The following is a 19,838-nucleotide window of genomic DNA, read 5'->3' on the forward strand; positions in this document are numbered from 1 at the left end:
TGTAGTTGTTGGTTGACTCTGAGGAATGTTACTTTTATTTTCTAAAACCACAGAACATTTAACAGTGCTCTAGAAGAATGTGCTCTGCTTAAAGTGCATGCAAATACACCAGCTTATAGGTAATTAACTGCAGTTTGAGTGTCTTCTCTTGCCACATGGAAGAACTAATAAGGTAATGTGTTCCCAGACATTTGCAATGTGATAAATTATGTTCATAAGTAAGGGCCATTTTTTTCCCTTCCTCAGCAAGAAACCATGAGTTCAGCAGCAAGAAAAAGAGGAAAGCCCAACAGAGGAGGAGGAAGAGCAAGAGGCGGAGGAGGAAGAGGGAGAGGAGGCAGTGGAAGAGGGGGAGGAAGAGGAGGAAGCAGTAGTGGACATTCAACCAAGCCTCAACTTGGTGGAAGTAGGAAGTGTGCAACCAAAATCTGGGATGATGGAGATGATTTTTGTCTCTTCGAAGAACCAAGGCTGGAATGCAGGTCTTTCTATTAATTTTGGGGTGTTTGGCATAGAGATGTTTGGGATACTTTAGGCCTTTTTTTTTTGTACATCTTTGAATATGCAGAGAAATGTCGATTAAAAGAAAGATTATAACCTCTCATTTTCTTCTGTGATCATAAAGTAGTATCAGAATGCCTTTGATCAGAAACCACTAATATAAACACAGGATATTAATTTTTGTGTATTGCAAGGCAGAAGTTGGGCCATGGAAAATAAGCAATTTAGTATCCTAAATTCTGACCACTGTAGCTAAGAAATACATGCTTCTACTGTAGTCTGAAAACAGCTTTACCTACCGAAGTATTTATTAAATCACTTTGGATTTGACGTGGAGTAAAATACACATACGCATGCATGTGTGTGCAGATATAGACCCACATATCCTAGTCATGTAAGAATGAACCCAACTGAATGATCCTCAAGAGATAGACTTGACTTACTTTGGTTTTCTTATTTTGAATGACAGGGTTGCATCCTAACACATCTTGATTCAGTCAAGATCATTTGAGCCAGGCAAATAAGTCATTGTTATGTTTTATTTCAATTTTTAGATCAAATGCCCCTGCTAGAAGAGGAGGTCAAACAAAACAGAGACCTGAAGCAAGTATGCCACTACAAACCATACACATGACATCAGAGAATCAGAGAAGAGTGAAAGAACTTCTTAAAGAGCTTCAAGGACAGGAGCTGGTTCCTGAATCAGAGTAGGTTTAAATGGAGGCATTACTTCTGGCTTTTACAGATTAAAACACTTTAATAGGCAGGCTGTTAAAAATGAAATTTCTCTTTTATTTTGATCTCAAATCCTTTGATTTTGGCTCTTTTTTCTTCTATATTAGCTCTGGGGAAGGGGTAGCAGAATTCTCCATTTACATGGAGAATTTAAAACAGCAGACTGAGTTTTGTGTCTGCTCAAGACTATAATTTTGTTTCATTTTAATCTGATAAATCTTTTTATCAGAGTAGCCAGTTCTGATGGAGAGGATGATGAACCTGATTACCTTGATGATGAACAGTGCTGGTCAACAGATCAGGAAATTTCTGATACAACGTCAAGGCTGTCTGCTGAGCACAGAGTTGTGGAAAGTGAAGTGTCTTCGTTTGCTGTGCACAAACTCTCCAGGTAGTGCTTTTCAGAAAACAATTTGTATCCTGAACAGTTAAATCTCTAGTCTCAATACTGTAAAGACCTCAGAGCTCAGGCTTTCTCTAGACTGCAGGGAAGTTCTGTGTGCAGAACTGATGATTTTGTGTCTCCTAAAAATTTGATCCTCAACTAGATGAATTTAAAATAATGGCTTTATGAAAATAAATCACTTCAGCCTTTTTCAGTGAAGTTTTCAGTTCTTTCTCCAAGATAATGAAACAGGTCTTGGAAAGGTCAGGTAGTATTGCTGTTATATGTATGTTTCTTCCTAGCAGGTAATATTTCAAAACCTTTTAAGACTTCATCCATTTTTCTCAGATATGAGCATTTATCAACTGTTTCTCCTTTGTTTAAGAGCCTTCTGTATGTGAAAGGTCTTGTTTTTTTCTGAAGTTTAATTTGTATAGTTCAACAGGGAAATCTAATCCTGTAACTACTATGTGCTACATGCTGAGGTGTGAGATACTTGACACCTAAACTAATTTATCACCTTATCTACGAATAGCATTCATAGACACCAAATTACTAGCTACCATTGTGATTTAAAATAGTATAAATATTTTGGTGTGGGTTGGGTTTTTTTTTCTCCCATAGTAGTAATAGTATCTCATGCTCTACATGCTTCGTTACTCTAAGTCTAATCAAGCAGATCTGTGGTTATGTTGCTTCATACCAGTCTCAGTCACTCACTTCTTGTCATGTTGTCTCTGTTTTGTTGCAGGTATGGTTTTGACAGTGAGCGTTGTAGGGCAGTACTGAGATCCTGCAATGGTAATATTGGGGCATCATTGGAGTATTTGCTGTTGCAGTGCTTTACTGAAAGATATGGAGAGAAGATGCAAGTTTCTGCAACAGCTGCTGAAGCCAGTGAGGAAGAATATTTAGAACAGAGACAAGAAGAGGCTTTTGCCCTCCGGTCAATCTGTGGAGAAAAATTTGTTGAAAGAATTCAAAACCGAGTTTGGACTTTTAGTTTGGAACTGGAGTATCTAACAAAGAGACTCAGCAAATCTAAACAAAAAGGCGGTTGTACTAAGGAAGCAACTAAGCAGACTTCAAAGGAAATATGCAAATTTTACCTCCAAGGAGGCTGCAGATTTGGTTCAAAATGCAGATTCAAACATGAATTCCCTCCAGATCATCCAGTAAAAGCAGCCAGGAACTCTGTAGATGATGCTCATCTCAGATCTAACAGTGATGGTCCTGTATATGAACTTGAAGTAAGATTTCCTGAAGGAAACAAGTATCCACTCCAGGCACCTCTTGTGGCATTTTATTCCACTGATGAGAATCTACCTCTTGCTTGTCGTTTACACATTGCCGAATTCCTCTTTGGGAAGGCCTTTGTAGCTGCAGAGTCTAATGAACCAGTGGTGTACACCTTAGTGACTTGCTTAGAAGATGAATCTGAAATAAGCGAGCTACTTAAAAATACTCATCACAAATACAGTGTTCCTCCTGTGCCTCTGCTGCCAACACCTTCTGTAAAGCTAAAAACAGAGAGTACATCTGGTTCAAGTCGAATATGCGAAGGTACACCAAGTTTCCCTCTACAATTTCTGGACTAAGAACAGTCAAAAAGATTTTAAAAAAACAAAAAAAAGGTAGAAAGACCCACTTAGGTATCTGTTCCAAATTTGTTCCTGGAGATATGGTGAGCCAGATCCATACTCTGTCTGTGCCACAGGAAGTCTCTTCCATAATACAGCTGCAGCAGACAGGTGTTCTGCTTGCAAGAACTGTGTTAAAGGAGCACAGAGCTCATGAGTTTGCATTGGCAGTGTGAACAGTGGCTATTTCCACATAATCAATAAGAACCCTTTGAGAGATGTGGTGTGAGCTGACAAAAATTGCCCAGAGAAGTGTGTTTGAGAGTGAATGGAGAAGATGGTTTGTAGGTTTTGTTACTGCTGCTACTATCAATTCAGAAACATCTAATTTTTTTTAAAAAAGAAATTACTTAACAATGCCAACCCTTCCTCAAAAATTAGTTTTGGAAAGGTATATTTAAGGCTAGGTAAATGTTATGCTTCTAAAATGTTCAAGGTATTGCCCCCTTTTTTGCATTTCTTCTGCAACTAAGGTAATTTCAGAGGAAGAGTGTGGACTGTGTCAGTATGGCAGGGGGACAGCAGCTCCATGGTGTAGATGACCTTCAGGTTCTCAGTTCCAAATCTGTTTTACATAAGGCAAACTTCCTTGAAAAGAATTTTCAAGACAACTGCATCACGTTTTAGAGTACTTAAATAGTGTAAGGCTATTTCTCTTTCGTTACAGTAAAACAAATTATTCAGTTCTTTAACAGCTCCACAGACAGACAGCTTTGTTCCAGAAATTGAAATCAGATTCCAAGTAATGTTCCTTATGTTGTAAAATACCGCATTTAGATAAATTTAGCATTAAAACTCTCAAGAACTGGCTCATTCTCTGAGCAAATTCCACTTCAGTTGATAGGCAGTAGGCACCAAAGTACCTGGTCCAGTTTTAGCCTTGGTTTAAATGGACTTGGCAGTGGGTTAACACCTAATGTTACAGTGTGATTTTAATTAGTTTAAGCCAGTGCTGCCATTGCAGTGCTGTGTGCCACAAAAGTGCTCATGTGGTGAACTAGAGGGGGGAGCTGAGACCCATGAACAGGTTTCAGGAGGGCAAAGCAGTTCTGAGTCTGGTTCACTTTGTGGCCACTCAGATCATGGTGCTGCAGAGCAACAGCTGGTGCAGGTGTAGTGACAAGGGGGTTGGAGCTGGAGAAGTTGTGGGTTTTTTTACAGGGTGAGGGGAGAGTTGCTGGCAGTGTTGCATGCCAAAATGTATGTCAAAAACAGTCCTGCAGACCCTGAGCTCCAGTCTAACAAGGTTCTTTGGTGAGAATGCTCCTTGAACATGTCTCTTTTCTGCAGTGCTGATGTGGTCCTGTTCCCTAGTAACAAGAATACCTAAACTGTACATATTCTGTCTCAAACCTCAGCAGTGTCAGAACCTCAGGCAAAAGAGGTAGAGGCAGAAGAGGAGGAAGAAGATGAACCTGAACAAGTTGTTGTGGAGAATGAGAGTTATGTGAACCTCAAGAAAAAGCTTTCCAAAAAGTATGATGTGCAGGCAAAGTCTCTGTATAACGAAAATGTTAAACTCTGCACTCAATTTCGTCTGAAAAAGGTACGATGTACAGAACAGAATATCTATTTTCATGCTTCAAGGGAAAATCTAAGCCACAGGCTTCTGTTTCAAACAGTTCTGTTCCACTCCAGTGGTATTCTTACTGCCATTCTGTCTGGTTTTGTGCATCAGTCTTCTAGGCGCTTCCAGTCCATGTTGTATGAAAGACAGAAGCTCCCTGCTTGGCAAGAGAGAGAAACCATTCTTGATTTGCTGGAGGACCACCAAGTTCTTGTTGTGAGCGGCATGACAGGGTAAGAGTGTGATTACACACACAGACTTCATGTATCAAAGAATACACAAAAGAATGTGAAATATGTATCCATGTCCTGAAAAGGTTAGGGTCCATCTGTGACCAGTGACAGTGGTCTTGGGTGAACTTCATGTGAGGGATGATGCTAATGGAACAAAGCAAATTTCAAGTGGAATGCAGTCATCTTATTTTACAGACATGGAAGGTGTTTGCTTTGTGTTTTGTTTTGTTTTGTTTTGTTTTTAATTAGTCCCTGATTTTTTTCTGCAGATGTGGGAAAACCACTCAGATTCCTCAGTTTATTTTGGATGCTTCACTGGAAGGATCTCCAGGCAGAGTTGCAAACATCATCTGCACTCAGCCCCGCAGGATCTCCGCCATTTCTGTGGCTGAACGTGTAGCCAAAGAAAGAGCAGAAAGGATTGGACTCACTGTTGGATATCAGATACGTCTAGAAAGCGTAAAGGTGTATATACTTGGCCTGTTAGATTTTGTTTGGTTCTATTAACATATGCTTTGTGTTTTGTGCTGCTCCAGCATACAGAATCTTGACCTTATATCTGACATCTAGTGAAATGTCTCTATAACCTGTATTTTATATTATGAAATACACTCTATCTTTTATTTAATCTCAAGTTGCACAGTCCACTTTACAGAATAGGAGTGTAGTACTATGTCTAGTATCATTGTTTTGCTTTTTGTTGAGACAAGTGAAGGGGTCTGAGAGTATACTGTATAGTACTTGTCCTCTGGAAAGCTGCATTTCCTTTAGTCTCCCAAGTGGAGATTGAAGGATACAGCTTCAGTCAGATAGCTGGGGGGGTTGAATTCAAATTGCTGTTGTGGAAGTGAAGTTCTGTTCACGTTGCAGCTGATTGCTTTTTCCAAGAGCAATTGGAAGGAGGAGATTAACAAAAGGAGATTAAGGAGATTGACAAAATCTTCGTAGGGACAAAGATCCGAGTTGTTTAGCTGAAAGCAACTTCCATGGGAAAAGCAGTTCAGATGTTTTTGTTTACCCTATATAGTTGTCAGTGACTGTGGGTTAGAAGCAGGTGCTCTTAAGTTTTAGTCAAGAAAGAAAATCATTCAGCAGGGATTGCTTGTTCTTGTTCCTTTTTTGTCAAACTTGGCATTCAGCTGAAACTGACTGCTTTACACATAATCTCTTTGCAGTATGTAACATAGCACAGAGCCTGCCTAAATGCTTTGTATTACCATTTAAGTCCTCAGCTACCAGACTCTTGTACTGCACTACTGGTGTGCTGTTGAGAAGACTGGAAGGAGATCTGACTTTGCAGGGGATCACTCATGTTATTGTTGATGAAGTTCATGAAAGAACAGAAGAAAGGTAAATAATCTGTTAACCCATAAGCAAAATGAAGAAACGTAGTTAGGAAGATAGAGGTGACTAAGGTGCAAGTAACTGAAGTCAGTATTGTGGGATGGTGGAAGGAGTCTGGTTTTAGGTTCTTGCCTTTGGGCAGTAGAAAGTTTGACAAAGAAAAGGGTGGAGCTCCACCAAATGCAGCTTGACAAAGAAATCATATTGTTATGCCTTCAAAGTGTAGTGGTGTTGAAAAGAGGTTGTAAGCAGATTGCTTTCCATTAATCTACTGCATTATTAAACTCCAGCCATTATGTGGTAGTATTGCTGTGCTTTTGGAAACACCAGGAAGATGGACAGAATGGGGAGGAAAAAAAAGAGACTTTGAAAGTTAACACTGGAGATATTCAAATGTCTTTTTGTTTATTTTCTTCAGTGACTTCTTGCTGCTGGTTTTGAAGGATATAATGGTTCAGAGGCCAGATCTGCGCATTATACTAATGAGTGCCACCTTGAATGCAGAGCTTTTTTCTCAATACTTTCGTTCCTGTCCAATTATTAGCATACCAGGTGAAAACCCTTCATTTTTATTACTTCTGTTGATATCATTGAAAACATTCATTGTTTTAGTGAGTTGTTTCCAGTTTTTCTTGCTTCCAAAGTGTTCCTCAGTTCAAGTGCAAGGGGCTAATTTGTTAAGTGGCAAGAGGAGAATTTATACAAGAACTATGATTCCAAGGGCTTGGAAGGAAAGACCAGTGATATTTAGGAGAGAGAAATTAAGCCTTTTTTGTGCTGTCTCTCTACCAGCAGAATTTCTTCCTCAAAGACAAAAATGACGTGGTGTGTATGGCATAGTTTCATCAGCTAGTTTCACTACAGCTGCAGACTCTTCTGTATCCTGGTAAAAAAGAAGCAGTGATAGGATCCATCTGGATCCAGATGTTTAGCCAAATGTGACTTTTAAATTGCTAAGTCATTACATTGAGCATGCCAGAAACACTTAGCCTGGTGGATATGTTCCCATGAGTGTATCATCCCCTCTGGAGCTGTAAGTCCATGTTACCAGACCACACCTGGAAAACATCCAAACATCCACTGTTTGTCCTAGCCAGAAATTTTGTTGAGGAGTGCAGTATGGATGACAACTGTGAAGTCAGTGTCTGACATAATGACTTGTGGGAAATGTTTACCATCTCCTGTCTTTTTCCTGTGTGTCGAGTGGTATGTGGATTTATTCTTATGTTTTCTTTCAGGTCGAACATTTCCTGTGGATCAGTTTTTTCTGGAAGATGTGATTGCAATGACAAGGTATGAAAGTGCCAAACATTCTCAAATGTATTTGGCCTTTGAGGTTGCACTACTGACCTTGAGACAGCAGTAGTTCTGTGTAAGTTTAAAAATTTAATCCTCTCAAATCTTCCCCGTCACCTGCAGACTTGGAGTTCTGCTAAAGCTCTGCCTTCAAACCATATGTTTTATACTGCAGTGGGATCTTGGATCTCATGCCTAAACAAACCTTTCTGCATTAGACACCACATAACTATTCAAGGAAAGATGACCTTTGCTGTGAAGAGTTTGTCAGTGCTTGTGCTTTACATGTTAAAGTGGTGGTTAGACATTGGCAAACTGAAGAAATCTGAAGGTAGATTTCAGCACTGAAGGTGAAAAATGCACAACACCAAACAGTTCCTTTTTGTATCAGATTTCTGTTACCATTTCTAGTTACTGAAGCATCACAGCTTGTTGCTCTGAGCTGTCTACTTCCCTATCAAGTTGGCAGTCCTAGTCTTCTGCATCACAGCTTTTAAAAGATGTTTAAAAGTCTTCCCAGAATGGAATGACAACTTGATCTTGATAATATCTATACTTTCCCAACCCTATGCAATCTAATTATTAGTGATCATGAGATTTCCAAGGACAGGTCATAATCCTTGAGCCTAGTTGAATTATATTCAGCAAAAGACTAGAAGGCTGAAGAAGGTCAAGATAGTTCAACACAAAGTCTGCCAGTCTACCAAGGAGTCCCCACTCCTGCACAAAATAGGAGACCTCTGAAGCTGCTCTAATTTTAGAAATTTATAGTCATTTGTTCTTGAGAATGCAGCGAGAGTGTGATGCTTCAGATACAGCCCTTTGCACAGGCACCCTCTTTGATACGGAACTGTAAGGCATGGCTAGCGTGCAGCCCATTAAAGATGCCATACAAGAGTCACTTCCAGCAGATACTCCTTTTCTAGTCCTTTTGGTTGGATTTCCATCCTTTTACAGCAATGCAAAAGAATCATATTTGGATTAAAGACCTGCCTCATTCACTTTAGTGTGTCTTTATAGTTCACCACATTTCATCCTTCCCAAGCTAGTACAGGTGCCTAGGGCACAAACTACATATCTGTGCTCCGTTATGTCATTTTCCTATACTTTCAGCTGTTCTGTGGTGCTGATACTGATTGCTCCCCCTGCCTGCTAATACTGCTTCTCTAGTCTTTTTCTTCTGTATACTAGTTGGTTTCCATAGCTGGTATCCTATTTCTGAAGTGCCCATCCCAAACAATTCCTTTCCATTGCAGACATGGTGGTGATTTTTTAAGACTCTTCATTAGTGACTTCTGTTTTCTATATGTTGCTTAAAAAAACTTTATTCATGCTTCTACCTGCTGTTGTCTCTTTTTTCCATATGAAATTTGTAAGAACTGCATATTTCATAATTGCATATTTCATTAATTGACGCGCAATATAAAGTTCTTCTCACATTTATACATAAATGCTTTTGATGACCTATCTGTGTAACTAATAACAGAAACAGACTGTTAGGCCTCTTTCCATGACACTAAATGTTTTTCTGCTGTTCAGGTATGTTCTAGAGGACAGTAGTCCCTACAGGCGCAAGACAAAGCAAGAAAACAAACAGAATGAAAGACAAAAAAGAACTGCATTTGAAGAAGTAGAGGAGGACTTAAGACGTGCTGGCCTTCTGGAACACTCTGACATGATTGTCAGAGACTCAGACCCAGACCAAAAATTAACTCTGAAGCAGCTCATTGCACGATATAAAGGTCAGCCTCTTCTCAATACATTGATATGTAACATTTGCCAGCCAACGTGGTGTGTTGTCATATAACATAGTATGTTGAATGCACGTATATAATTTAGAGTTTTGTACTTTTGAAGTCAAGCAGGTCTTCTTCTAGGTGAGATCAGAAACCTCCTGCTAGCTTACAACAACATCCAAAACCAACTGTTCTCTCAAACTAGAACAAACATCTTGACTGAAAACACATTAGCATCTGAAAATGGGCTATTATCCTTTTCCATCCCTTTTCAGATGCCTTGTTAATTCTACTTTCTTCTCTGTATGTTATTGCTGGAGCAGCTTTACTTAAAGCACAGCATGTATATGCCCATTTCAAGGAGGTCAATTCAGCATGACAAGCCTTTTTTGAGTAATTCAGTCACTCTGTGAATGGCTTGATGAACTTCCCACTCTGTCTTCATAAAAATCTTCTTGTGCTTAGTCTTGAAAAGCTGCTGCCTGCACACCCTTGTGGTGAGCCCCATGGTGGTACTGAGTGAGAGCCACTGCTTAAAGGCTGCAGATTCCTGTTAAACATTTACTATCTCAGGAGTAAGGGAACTTGGGTGTCTTTTTGTATAGATGTAAGAAACATTGAAAGGGAGAAGAGGAGGAGGTAGTCATGGAGATAAGTGGCCATACGAAGGCTTTCAGCTTGTCTTACCACTAGTACATGTGCCTGTTTTTCTGCTAGTGGATGAATCCTGGTCTAGGCTGTGCCCAGAGCAGATGTGAAGCCTCCAGTAAGGCATGGAAAATGAAGGGAAGAGCTGAAACAGAGGAAAGCTTGGAAAGGGAAATGTGATACATTGTGTCACTTGCACACCTCTCTGGTCTAAGCCAAATGCTGTTTAAACCAAGATATAGCTTCACTGGTTCAATGCATCCAGCAGATATCTTGTTTGTTTGTTTGTTTGTTTACAAGAGATGGACTTACTGTGTAGTTTTGATTTCTTTTTCCCAAGGAGTTGACAAGGCAGTGTTGAAAACAATGTCTGTCATGGACTTGGACAAAGTGAATCTGGAATTAATTGAAGCCTTGCTAGAGTGGATAGTTGCTGGCAGACATTCATACCCCCCAGGTAATTTTATTGTCCTTGAGAGATAAATGCAGAGTTTCTATAGTTACTGACAGTTTGGGGGGGGGTGGTGGGCGAAAGAAAGTTCTAGTTGAGTGACAAAGTCCCTGATATACATGGGATGGGGAAGGTGAGGGAATTGCCTTCTCTGGGAAGTCTTTGGTGAGGGATGTTCTATCCTGTGTAGTTTTTGTTCAATAATTGCAAATCAGAGCTGGAATTTTAACTTGACCCTTTGACACACTGATAAAATCGTGTGCTGTCCTCTCTTTTGAATGAGTTTTCTTTAACTTTTTTTTTTTTAAATCTGTGTCTTTTTAGGTGCTGTGTTGATATTTTTGCCTGGTCTAGCAGAAATCAAGATGCTTTATGAGCAGCTTCAGTGTAATGCTCTTTTTAATAACAGGCACAGCAAAAGGTAAGGCCAAAAAGCTTTAAAACTATCAGTCTCTACCTGTAATTAAAAAATAGCTTCCTGCACAATGATTTCCTTAATCCAGGGATAAAAGTTATTAAATGCATGAGACTGCTTGTGATGTGAAGGTCTTGACTCCACTCAGGGTAATTCCATATCTTCTGTCTTAATGGCTTGGTCTTTTTGGTTTTTTTTCTTCCTTCTCAGGAAGGTTAGCTGGTGAAGTTCTTGCAGACCCTAGTGATCAGTGTGTCCAGAGAAGGACACACTGGTGAAGGAACCTGGTGCAAAGTCTGGAGAATAAGTCTTATGAGGAGTGGCTGAGGGAAATGGGTTTGCTTAGTCTGGAGAAAAGGAGGCTGGGGGAGACCTTATCACTCCCTACAGCTACCTGAAAGGAAGTTGTAATGAAGTGGGTCTTGGTTTCTTCTCCCTAGTAACAAGTGATGCGATGAGAGGAAACAAACTCAAGTTGCACCAGGAGATCTTTAATTGGATATTAGAAAAATTGTTCTTCACCAAGAAGGTTATCAAGCACTGGAACAGGCTGCCCAGGGAAGTGGTTGGGTCACCACCTCTGGAGCTATTTAAAAGATGTGTTGATGTGGTGCTTAGGGACAGGATTTAGTGGTGGACTTGGCAGTGCTGGGTTAATAGTTGGACTCAATGATCTTAGGAGTCTTTTCCAACCTAAATCATTCTGTGATTCAGTGTCGTAGAGGTGATATGGCAGAAAGGTATTCTGGCTTTCTATTGCTTTGAATGGTTGTGGGCAGTGTCTGTTACTGTTGGGGCAGAAGTGTGTGCAGGCACATTGTTCCCAAGAGGGAAAAGGCTGGAGATGAACTGAGTGTGCTGTCATATTTTCCTTCCAGGTGTGTTGTTTATCCGCTTCATTCATCACTGTCTAGTGAAGAACAGCAGTCTGTATTCCTCAGGCCTCCTGCAGGAGTTATCAAAATCATCATCTCCACAAATATTGCAGAAACATCTGTCACCATTGATGATGTGGTCTATGTGATTGATTCTGGAAAAATGAAAGAGAAGAGGTACTGTGTTTCATTCCTTGGGGCTTTGTGATCTGGGAAACTGCATACTTTAGCTTTCTAAAGAGCTGGCAAAAACTTGAAGGAACTTAATCTGCAGAAAGCTTCTGCAAAGTGGAGAAATCCAGGCTAGACTCAGATCCAAGTGCAGGGGTGGGAATACAGAAGTTAGAAGCATCCAGCCTGTACACTCTGCACTTTTGACTACAAGCCTGTTTTGTGCTCTCTGTAGGTATGACCCAAGCAAAGGAATGGAAAGTCTGGAAGACACATTTGTGTCCAAGGCCAACGCTCTGCAAAGGAAAGGGCGAGCAGGCCGTGTAGCCTCAGGTGTCTGCTTTCATCTTTTCAGTAGCCATCACTATAACAATCAGCTTATAAAACAACAGTTACCAGAAATACAAAGGGTGCCCTTGGAGCAGCTTTGTCTCAGGTGAGCTGTTGTTCCTGTCTTGCCTGAAAAAGCCAGCGTGGAATGTCCTTCCTGCACTGCAGGGAGCACCTGGAATGGCATTGCCAAGTAGTTTCCTCGGTATTTTCTCACATCCTGAAACCAAGAAGCTTGTTCTGCAGATCTAAGGTTCTGCTAACTGGTTGCTTTGTTTTACTGTCACCTGCATCTAGAGCCCCACCTCACAACTGCACCCTCCACCTATTCCATCTGTCCTTCTTCACATTCCTTAGCTCTCACCTGTTCCTAGGAAAAAGGATCTCTTAGATAACCAGGGAAGACAGCTGTATTCCTGGACTCCAGACCCATGGTAAATGGTTGTTCCTTTAGGCTGTAAACTCTCCTTTGTTTCTGTGCTGCATAATACAGTAAAGCCACATGCTGGATCAAGCATCGTCATCATGCAAATACTAAATGGAGAGGCCCTCCTACCCCTGTTGTATGCTGTGCATCCCTTTGTACAAAAGGGAAACAATACAAAACAAATCAATTTTTTACAGTAAAAACTTAATGCTAAGTAGGAATCTGTTCTTACGGACTCTGTGAGCTTGGATGAGTTGCACTGCCCCCCAGGTATTGTTTCACATTGTTTCCTGACAAAATATGTGTTGCAGGCCCTTTTCTAAAGAGTATGTTCTTAGAAGCATGTTTTTTATTTTGTTTTTAGAAAAGCTTGATTTTTTTTATCCTGTGTAAGGGACTAAACTGTTTGTGGTTTTTTTCTTCTCCCTCTCTCCTTTCTCCCTTCTCCTCCCCTTTTTTTATTCCTCCTAAGAATTAAGATTCTAGAGATGTTTTCTGCTCAGAGCCTCCACTTTGTCCTCTCACGACTAATTGAGCCCCCTAGAACTGAGTCTTTGCGGGCATCAAAGCTGCGACTGCAAGACTTAGGAGCATTAACTCCAGATGAAGAGCTCACCCCTCTGGGATATCACTTGGCTTCCCTACCTGTTGATGTCAGAATTGGCAAGCTAATGCTGTTTGGCACCATCTTCCGCTGCCTGGATCCTGCTCTAACTATAGCAGCCAGTCTGGCCTTTAAGTCACCTTTTGTAAGTATTCTTAACCATATAACCCAGCTTTGAAAGAGGTGTGTGTTCTTCCAGCAGCAAAGCAGTGTTGGTAGCTTACAGCATACTACACTTGAGTGTTTTAATTCTCCTTTTCAGCCTAACATAGTTGATAAAGAATCATGGAATGGTTTGGGTTGGAAGGGACCTTAAAGATCATCTAGTTCCAACCCCCTTGCATGGAAAGGGACACCTCTGACTAGATCAGGTTGCTCAAGTCCCCATTCCATCTGGCCTCCCAGGAGGGGGCATCCACAGCTTCCCTGGACAATCTGTTCCAGTGGTACATTAATGAGAGCTCATTTAAGAAGCCAAGTTAAAAGCAGAAGATGAAAGGCACGCAGCAGTAGCACGTTATTTATATTCTGAATGAACATTAGAAACAGAGAGGATATTAGTTTTAGAATTAAGAAGTACAGCCAGTCCATTTTGATTAAATTTGGTATAAATGAGAAAAGACTGGGTAATATAAGAAGCAATTGGAAGTAAGTACAAAACAGTGATAATGATGAAGCTGACATGTCTGAGCTGTGACTGCAGGGTTCATTTTGGATCTCAGTTTGTGTGTTCACTTTCACTTTGACTCTGAATTTTAAACTTTCTGTTATCCACAGAGAAAATTTGCATTCTGACCTGTGAGCTGCTTTGAAAATAGCAAAGATTTTGTGCCAAGCAGCTCTTGTAGTGGCTTTTCTAAATTGTGAGAGAATGAACACACACAATCTGTTACTGCCTGTCTAGGTGTCACCATGGGATAAAAGGGAAGAAGCAAACAAAAAGAAGTTACAGTTTGCAGTAGGAAACAGTGACTACCTGGCTCTTCTCCAGGCCTATAAGGTGAGATAAAAGCCTCTCTCAGAGTTTTGTGATGTGCTTGTGATTCAAGCTGAAATATTTTATTTAGGGTTTCCTCCCATCCTCTCAATTAGGGGTGGCGTTTAAGTATCAAAGAGGGCTCTCAGGCAAGCTATAACTACTGCAAGGAGAATTTCTTGTCAGGAAGAGTTCTTCAGGTAAGTCGATTTTTGTGGCCTTTCACAGGCAGTGGTTGAGACACCAGCAGAATCCTAGTGATGAAAATAAGCAGCTGGTGAAGACTGTGCTTGATTTGTGTGGCACCCATCATGGCCTTTTGTCTGTTTGTAGGAAATTGCCAGTCTGAAACGGCAATTCACAGAGCTGCTCTCTGATATTGGGTTTGTGAAGGAAGGATTAAGAGCCAGAGACATTGAGAAGAAGTGGGCTCAGAGAGGCGACGGCGTGTTGGATGCCACTGGAGAAGAGGTAATTCAACAGCATTTCAGTTCTCCAAAATGATGCTGCAGTTTTTCATTTGACCTGTGTGCCAGGTGGGCTGCTTGCCACAGCCTGGCTTTAAATCATAGAATTATAGAATTGGCTGGGTTGGAAGGGACCTCAGAGATCATCAAGTCCAACCCTTGAACCACCATTGTGGTTGCTAGACTATGGCACTGAGTGCCACATCCAGTCTCTTTTTAAATATCTCCAGGGACGGAGAATCCACTACTTCCCTGGGCAGCTCATTCCAATGCTTGATCACTCTCTCCGTAGAAGAATGAAGAATCATCGTGGCAACTGTCACTTTCTGGCTGCTCTGTTCTTCCTGTACATCGATGTGCTGGCACTTGCCTCCATGGCATGAATCCTTAGATGCTCAGGAAGAACAGGCCCATATGTGGAAATGAGCTGAAACCTGCGGCTTCAAGTCACACACTGCTGACTTGATACATCAGAAGTCAGTGAGTGGTGAAAAGACATGTGTCTGACTCATGACCTATCCTGAATGTTGGGATTAGTGCCAACTGTATTTATGGAACCAAATTACATTACAGAGCAGCCAGTGACATATTTCACCACTGTGGACAATCCTCAGAAAGCAGCACCTCCAGATCGAGAGGTCGCCCAAGGCTTTGTGATGAAGTGATAAAGGGTTTGGTAGTTGTAGAGTCTCACTGTGCATTGAGACAACTTCTGCTTGCTTTCTCTTGGAGACAAGCCTTCTCTTTGTAGCAAGACCATATGGAACAATTAGGTTTAGCACTGACTGAACCTGGAGAAGAGGAGGCTCAGGGGAGACCTCATCACTCTCTACAACTCCCTGAAAGGAGGTTGTAGCCAGGTGGGGGTCTCTTCTCCCAAGTAGCTACCAGTAAGACAAGAGGGCAGGGACTTAACCTCAGGGGAGGTTTAGATTGGATATTAGGAAAAAATTCCTTACAGAGAGGTGATCAGGCATTGGAATGGGCTGTCCAGGGAGGTGGTGGATTCTCTGTCCCTGGACGTTTTTAAAAAAAGACTGATGTGGCACTCAGTGCCATGGTCTGGTAACCATGGTGGTAACGGATGAAGGGTTGGACTTGGTGATCTCAGAGGTCCTTTCCAATCTGGATGATTCTGTGATTCTGTGACCACATCAAGATGGTCAATTTACTCCATGGAGTGGGGGGAATGCAGTCCAGGTCTAGCCTGAGACCTTAGGAGCAGTAACTGGTCCTCTCCTAGAAAGCCCAGCTATCAGAGTAAACCAGTTCTAATAATTCAGTGGTTCAGCTAAACCTTTACAGACTTACCTGTAGAAAACCTAATGTATGCATTAATTTCACAGGCGAATTCTAATGCAGAGAACATCAAGCTGATCTCAGCTATGTTGTGTGCTGCGCTGTATCCCAATGTTGTCCAGGTAAAAGAATGCATTTTTATTTTTCCTTTCTTCTTTCACACACTGCCTGCTTTCAGTCTGGACTGATTGTGGCAGCCTTTAGCATGGCTTAGGTAGCCGAAGCTTGTTCCTTGTAGCAATAGAGCCAGGAAGCCAAACTCCGGTCTGTATTGCTTGAGACTGTTGCAGTTCCCACAGGCTGGTTTTAGCATCACACAGAAGCCAGCAGCAGATGTTCTTAAGAAGCTACTTTAAATTACAGCTTTTTAGGAGGCTGAGGTTCAAAATTAACAGTCAAGGTTACCCAAAGTGTGATACCTGTCTCTAGTGACTTGTCATGCTACTACTTGAGAATTTCTGGGTTTTGATAAAATTAAAACATAGGTTAAAAAGGTTTTCTGTTACAGCAGACTTTTGTATCTTTTTATCTTACCCTACAGGTGAAAAAGCCAGAGGGCAAATACCAGAAAACCAGTACAGGAGCAGTCAAAATGCAACCAAAAGCAGAAGAGCTGAAGTTTGTTACCAAAAACGATGGTTATGTTCACATTCACCCTTCATCTGTGAATTATCAGGTCAGGATTCTTTTTTTTTTCTGCAAAGCATGCTCTTTCTTATAAAAGAAGTCACCTTTGCTTGAGCAGTTAAAATTACAGTGAGGGGTCCCTACAGACGTTCAGAAAAAAAAACACTTCATGACTGAACAGTCCCCAGTTGGGATTGTAAGTAACGTCGCATTCCTGAGTTAATTGTGTATCCAGGGAGACAGTCTTAAACTCCAGATGCTGGAGTGAAATTAGCAGATGCAGTAATGCCCCAGTTCATGTTTTCTTAAGCTGCATCTGCAATGCTGCATGCAAAAATGTTGTAGTTTCAGTCCTCCAATGGCTCCTCCTTGGTACTGACTGAAATTTCTGGCATGTGTGTAGCACCTTCATATGTGTAGATGACTTCCCCCCAGTCCTCCTCCCTAGGCTTTGTCTCTTATTGGTAAATAACTCGGGAACATATTATGGCTTGTTTCTTCATGGGTCCTTATACTCTGAAGTTAACTTCCTTTCCAACTTAATAGCCAATGCTCAAATAAGAGCTTTCCTCTTTCAGCCAAGATATATGGTAATATTTGTCTCATGAAGTCTGCTTCCAAATGTGATGATTCATTGCTTTTGCAGAATACAAATCACTTGGTTTAAGAGTGAGGTGTTTTTATCAGTGAACATATTTGGGTGACAAGGGCTTTGAACTGTTCATCACTCTTGCTTTCAAAGAGCATAACAAAACACACATGTAAAAATGTCCTTAGTGTGAAATGTAAAACTTGGGTCTTGAGGCAATATTGATGAATTAGCTGATTTCTCACATGCTCACAGCAAAGCAGGAAGGAGCAAGGGAGGGATAGCTGACAAAGTAATTGGCAGCTCTTACAGATCAGAGAGAGTCTGTTGGTCACGCAGGTAGGCGGAGATGTAGCATTTTAGCACTGACATTGCATACCTGTTCCAGACAAGGCACTTTGAGAGTCCCTACCTGGTGTATCATGAGAAAATCAAGACCAGCCGTGTGTTCATTCGGGACTGCAGCATGGTATCAGTGTACCCCCTGGTCCTGCTTGGAGGTGGGCAGGTTCACATCCAGCTGCAGAAGGGAAAATTTGTCATTTCTCTGGATGATGGATGGATCCAGTTTGTGGCTGCCTCTCACCAGGTAATGGCAGGATAATCCTGGGGGTGCTGCAGGGCTGTGTTTGGATTGCAGGAGGTGCGTTTCACAGGCTTTACCCTCATCTCTGTTTTACCTCTCCGTGTTAGGTGGCTGAGCTGGTGAAAGAGCTACGCTGTGAGCTAGACCAGCTACTGCAGGATAAAATCAAGAATCCCAGTATGGATTTATGCATGTGCCCCCGTGGATCTCGGATCATCGGTATGATTGTAAAGCTTGTGACCACGCAGTAACTTTACAGCTGCTTTCTATAAAGACTCACTGTTTGCTACTGCCTGAGAACAGACCAAGTAACTTCAAGTATTTTGATGCATTTATTCTCTCAAACTGAAGGGCTGATCTCTGGAAGACCAAGCTGACAACTATTACAAGGTTCTGGGTTTGTTTGTTTGTTTCCTTTGTTTTCAGAGAGCTCGCTCATTGAAAGGTGGCTTCACAGTACACTCTGGGAAATGGGAAAATGTCACAGGTGCCAGGAGGAATAGAAACCTCCAAGTAAGAAAGCAAAGTGTTTCCATGAGGCTGTACACTAGCAGTAGTGTTTTCTGGTCACAGAAATACCTGCTGATGTCTGGAGGTGGCATGTGACATCATAAGCTGAGCCCCAGTGGGTTTAAACGCACTGCTACATTTTGGTGAAAAGACTTTACTGAGGTCGTCAGTCCTGGCTGACCAGGGATTGGTTCAACCCTTAAAAAAAAGCCCTTAAAAAGGTGAGTGCCTTCTAGTTCACCTCAAGGGGTTCTGAAAGGCATTTAGAGAGCATTCACTGGAGAAGAGACTTCATCTTATCAGCTGGACTAACTTGTTGGATCTGTCCAGGTTTTTCTGGTTACAATGTGGATGTTAATACCCTACAAGCTGGGCTTTTCCCACCCTCCCTCTTCTGGGATTGAGTAGAAGAGCTGAGGTGAGCTGCTGTGGTGCATTAAGAATGGATCCTTGGGTGGATAGTACTGCTCACCATTAACCTCCTCTGGTAGGTGTCAGTCCTGCCACCTTGCACACCTAAAAGCCCCACTGCTGGGAATGTTCAACCCAACTCTGGCCAAATGAGTGGCCAAATGCCACAGTAATAATGATGTTACTTCTTCTCTTCGAGATTGCTTAATTGCAATGCTGAGCATTGCTACAGCTGGGCTGCTTGATGTACTAGCAATTGGAAGTGACAGCAAGTGCCTTAAGTGAAATCATTTTTCTGTCAGCTGTGAAAGTAAAAACCAGAGTAAACACTGTTCCACCAGGCCTGCCTAGAAAGTCTTCAGGCTGCTGAATGATAAAGCAGGAGGCACACCTTTGGGGCCTAGTTTGATATTTCAAAAGGTGCACTTCCATGTTTGTAGCAGCAGTTGAGGAAGAAGACAGGAGTCCTACGACTGACACACCAGTGAAGTAGAATGGTCTCTGCAGATACATTGAACTGCAGAAGGCTGAATGATTCCGGAGCTTAGTTCTGGTCAACAGTAGTACTGTACCTCCCTCTCCAGCTGTGTAGCTGGGCTTGGGTTTGTTTTTTTTCCTCCAAGGTTTAGTGAAGAGTTGTTAAGGCCAAGGAGTCCTGGGGGGGAGGGTATTAAAGCATGGCTCAGGCACACAGGGTGTGTTGTCAGCCATTACCTTTGTGTGAAGCACAACTGTTAGGCCATAGGTTCTGTGTGCCTGGCAGCCCTGCCAGGAAGGTGAACAAAGACTGTTTCTGTGCAGACTGTAGAGGGAAATAGTAAGATATTCCATTTTTGACCTCAGTCTTCCATGCGTTCAAAGTGATACCCTCTTGAATAAAGAACTTCAGCCATCAGAAAGTGCTGTTTTAGGTGGTAACTGGTGGTCAAGCAGGGGCTGTACAGACTCCTCCCCCCTCCTCAAGAATATGATAAATTTCACCTGAGCTGTCCTGGAAATGAAGATGAGTCAGTGC

General features: G+C 41.7%; 1 protein-coding gene across 2 annotated transcripts; it reads left to right on the forward strand.

Annotated features, from left to right (window-relative positions):
* Positions 1 to 255: 255 nt before the first annotated feature.
* Positions 256 to 19,165, forward strand: DHX57 (DExH-box helicase 57). Of its 2 annotated transcripts, none has more exons than XM_030446797.1 (23): positions 256 to 482; positions 1,056 to 1,208; positions 1,466 to 1,627; positions 2,373 to 3,184; positions 4,620 to 4,807; positions 4,940 to 5,061; positions 5,331 to 5,526; positions 6,287 to 6,411; positions 6,824 to 6,957; positions 7,644 to 7,698; positions 9,241 to 9,443; positions 10,426 to 10,542; positions 10,861 to 10,957; positions 11,830 to 12,003; positions 12,233 to 12,433; positions 13,227 to 13,503; positions 14,263 to 14,358; positions 14,451 to 14,534; positions 14,668 to 14,805; positions 16,148 to 16,222; positions 16,642 to 16,776; positions 17,705 to 17,905; positions 18,010 to 19,165. In XM_030446797.1, exons 1-23 carry the CDS (start codon positions 256 to 258, stop codon positions 18,151 to 18,153), a joined length of 4,116 nt encoding a protein of 1,371 aa, XP_030302657.1. In that variant the 3' UTR covers positions 18,154 to 19,165. The 2 variants fall into 2 exon arrangements, with proteins under 2 accessions (XP_030302657.1, XP_030302659.1); XM_030446799.1 differs by having other exon boundaries at positions 4,623 to 4,807.
* Positions 19,166 to 19,838: the final 673 nt, after the last annotated feature.

Source organism: Calypte anna, chromosome 3, assembly GCF_003957555.1.
Source record: "Calypte anna isolate BGI_N300 chromosome 3, bCalAnn1_v1.p, whole genome shotgun sequence".
NCBI classification, from domain to species: Eukaryota; Metazoa; Chordata; class Aves; order Apodiformes; family Trochilidae; genus Calypte; species Calypte anna.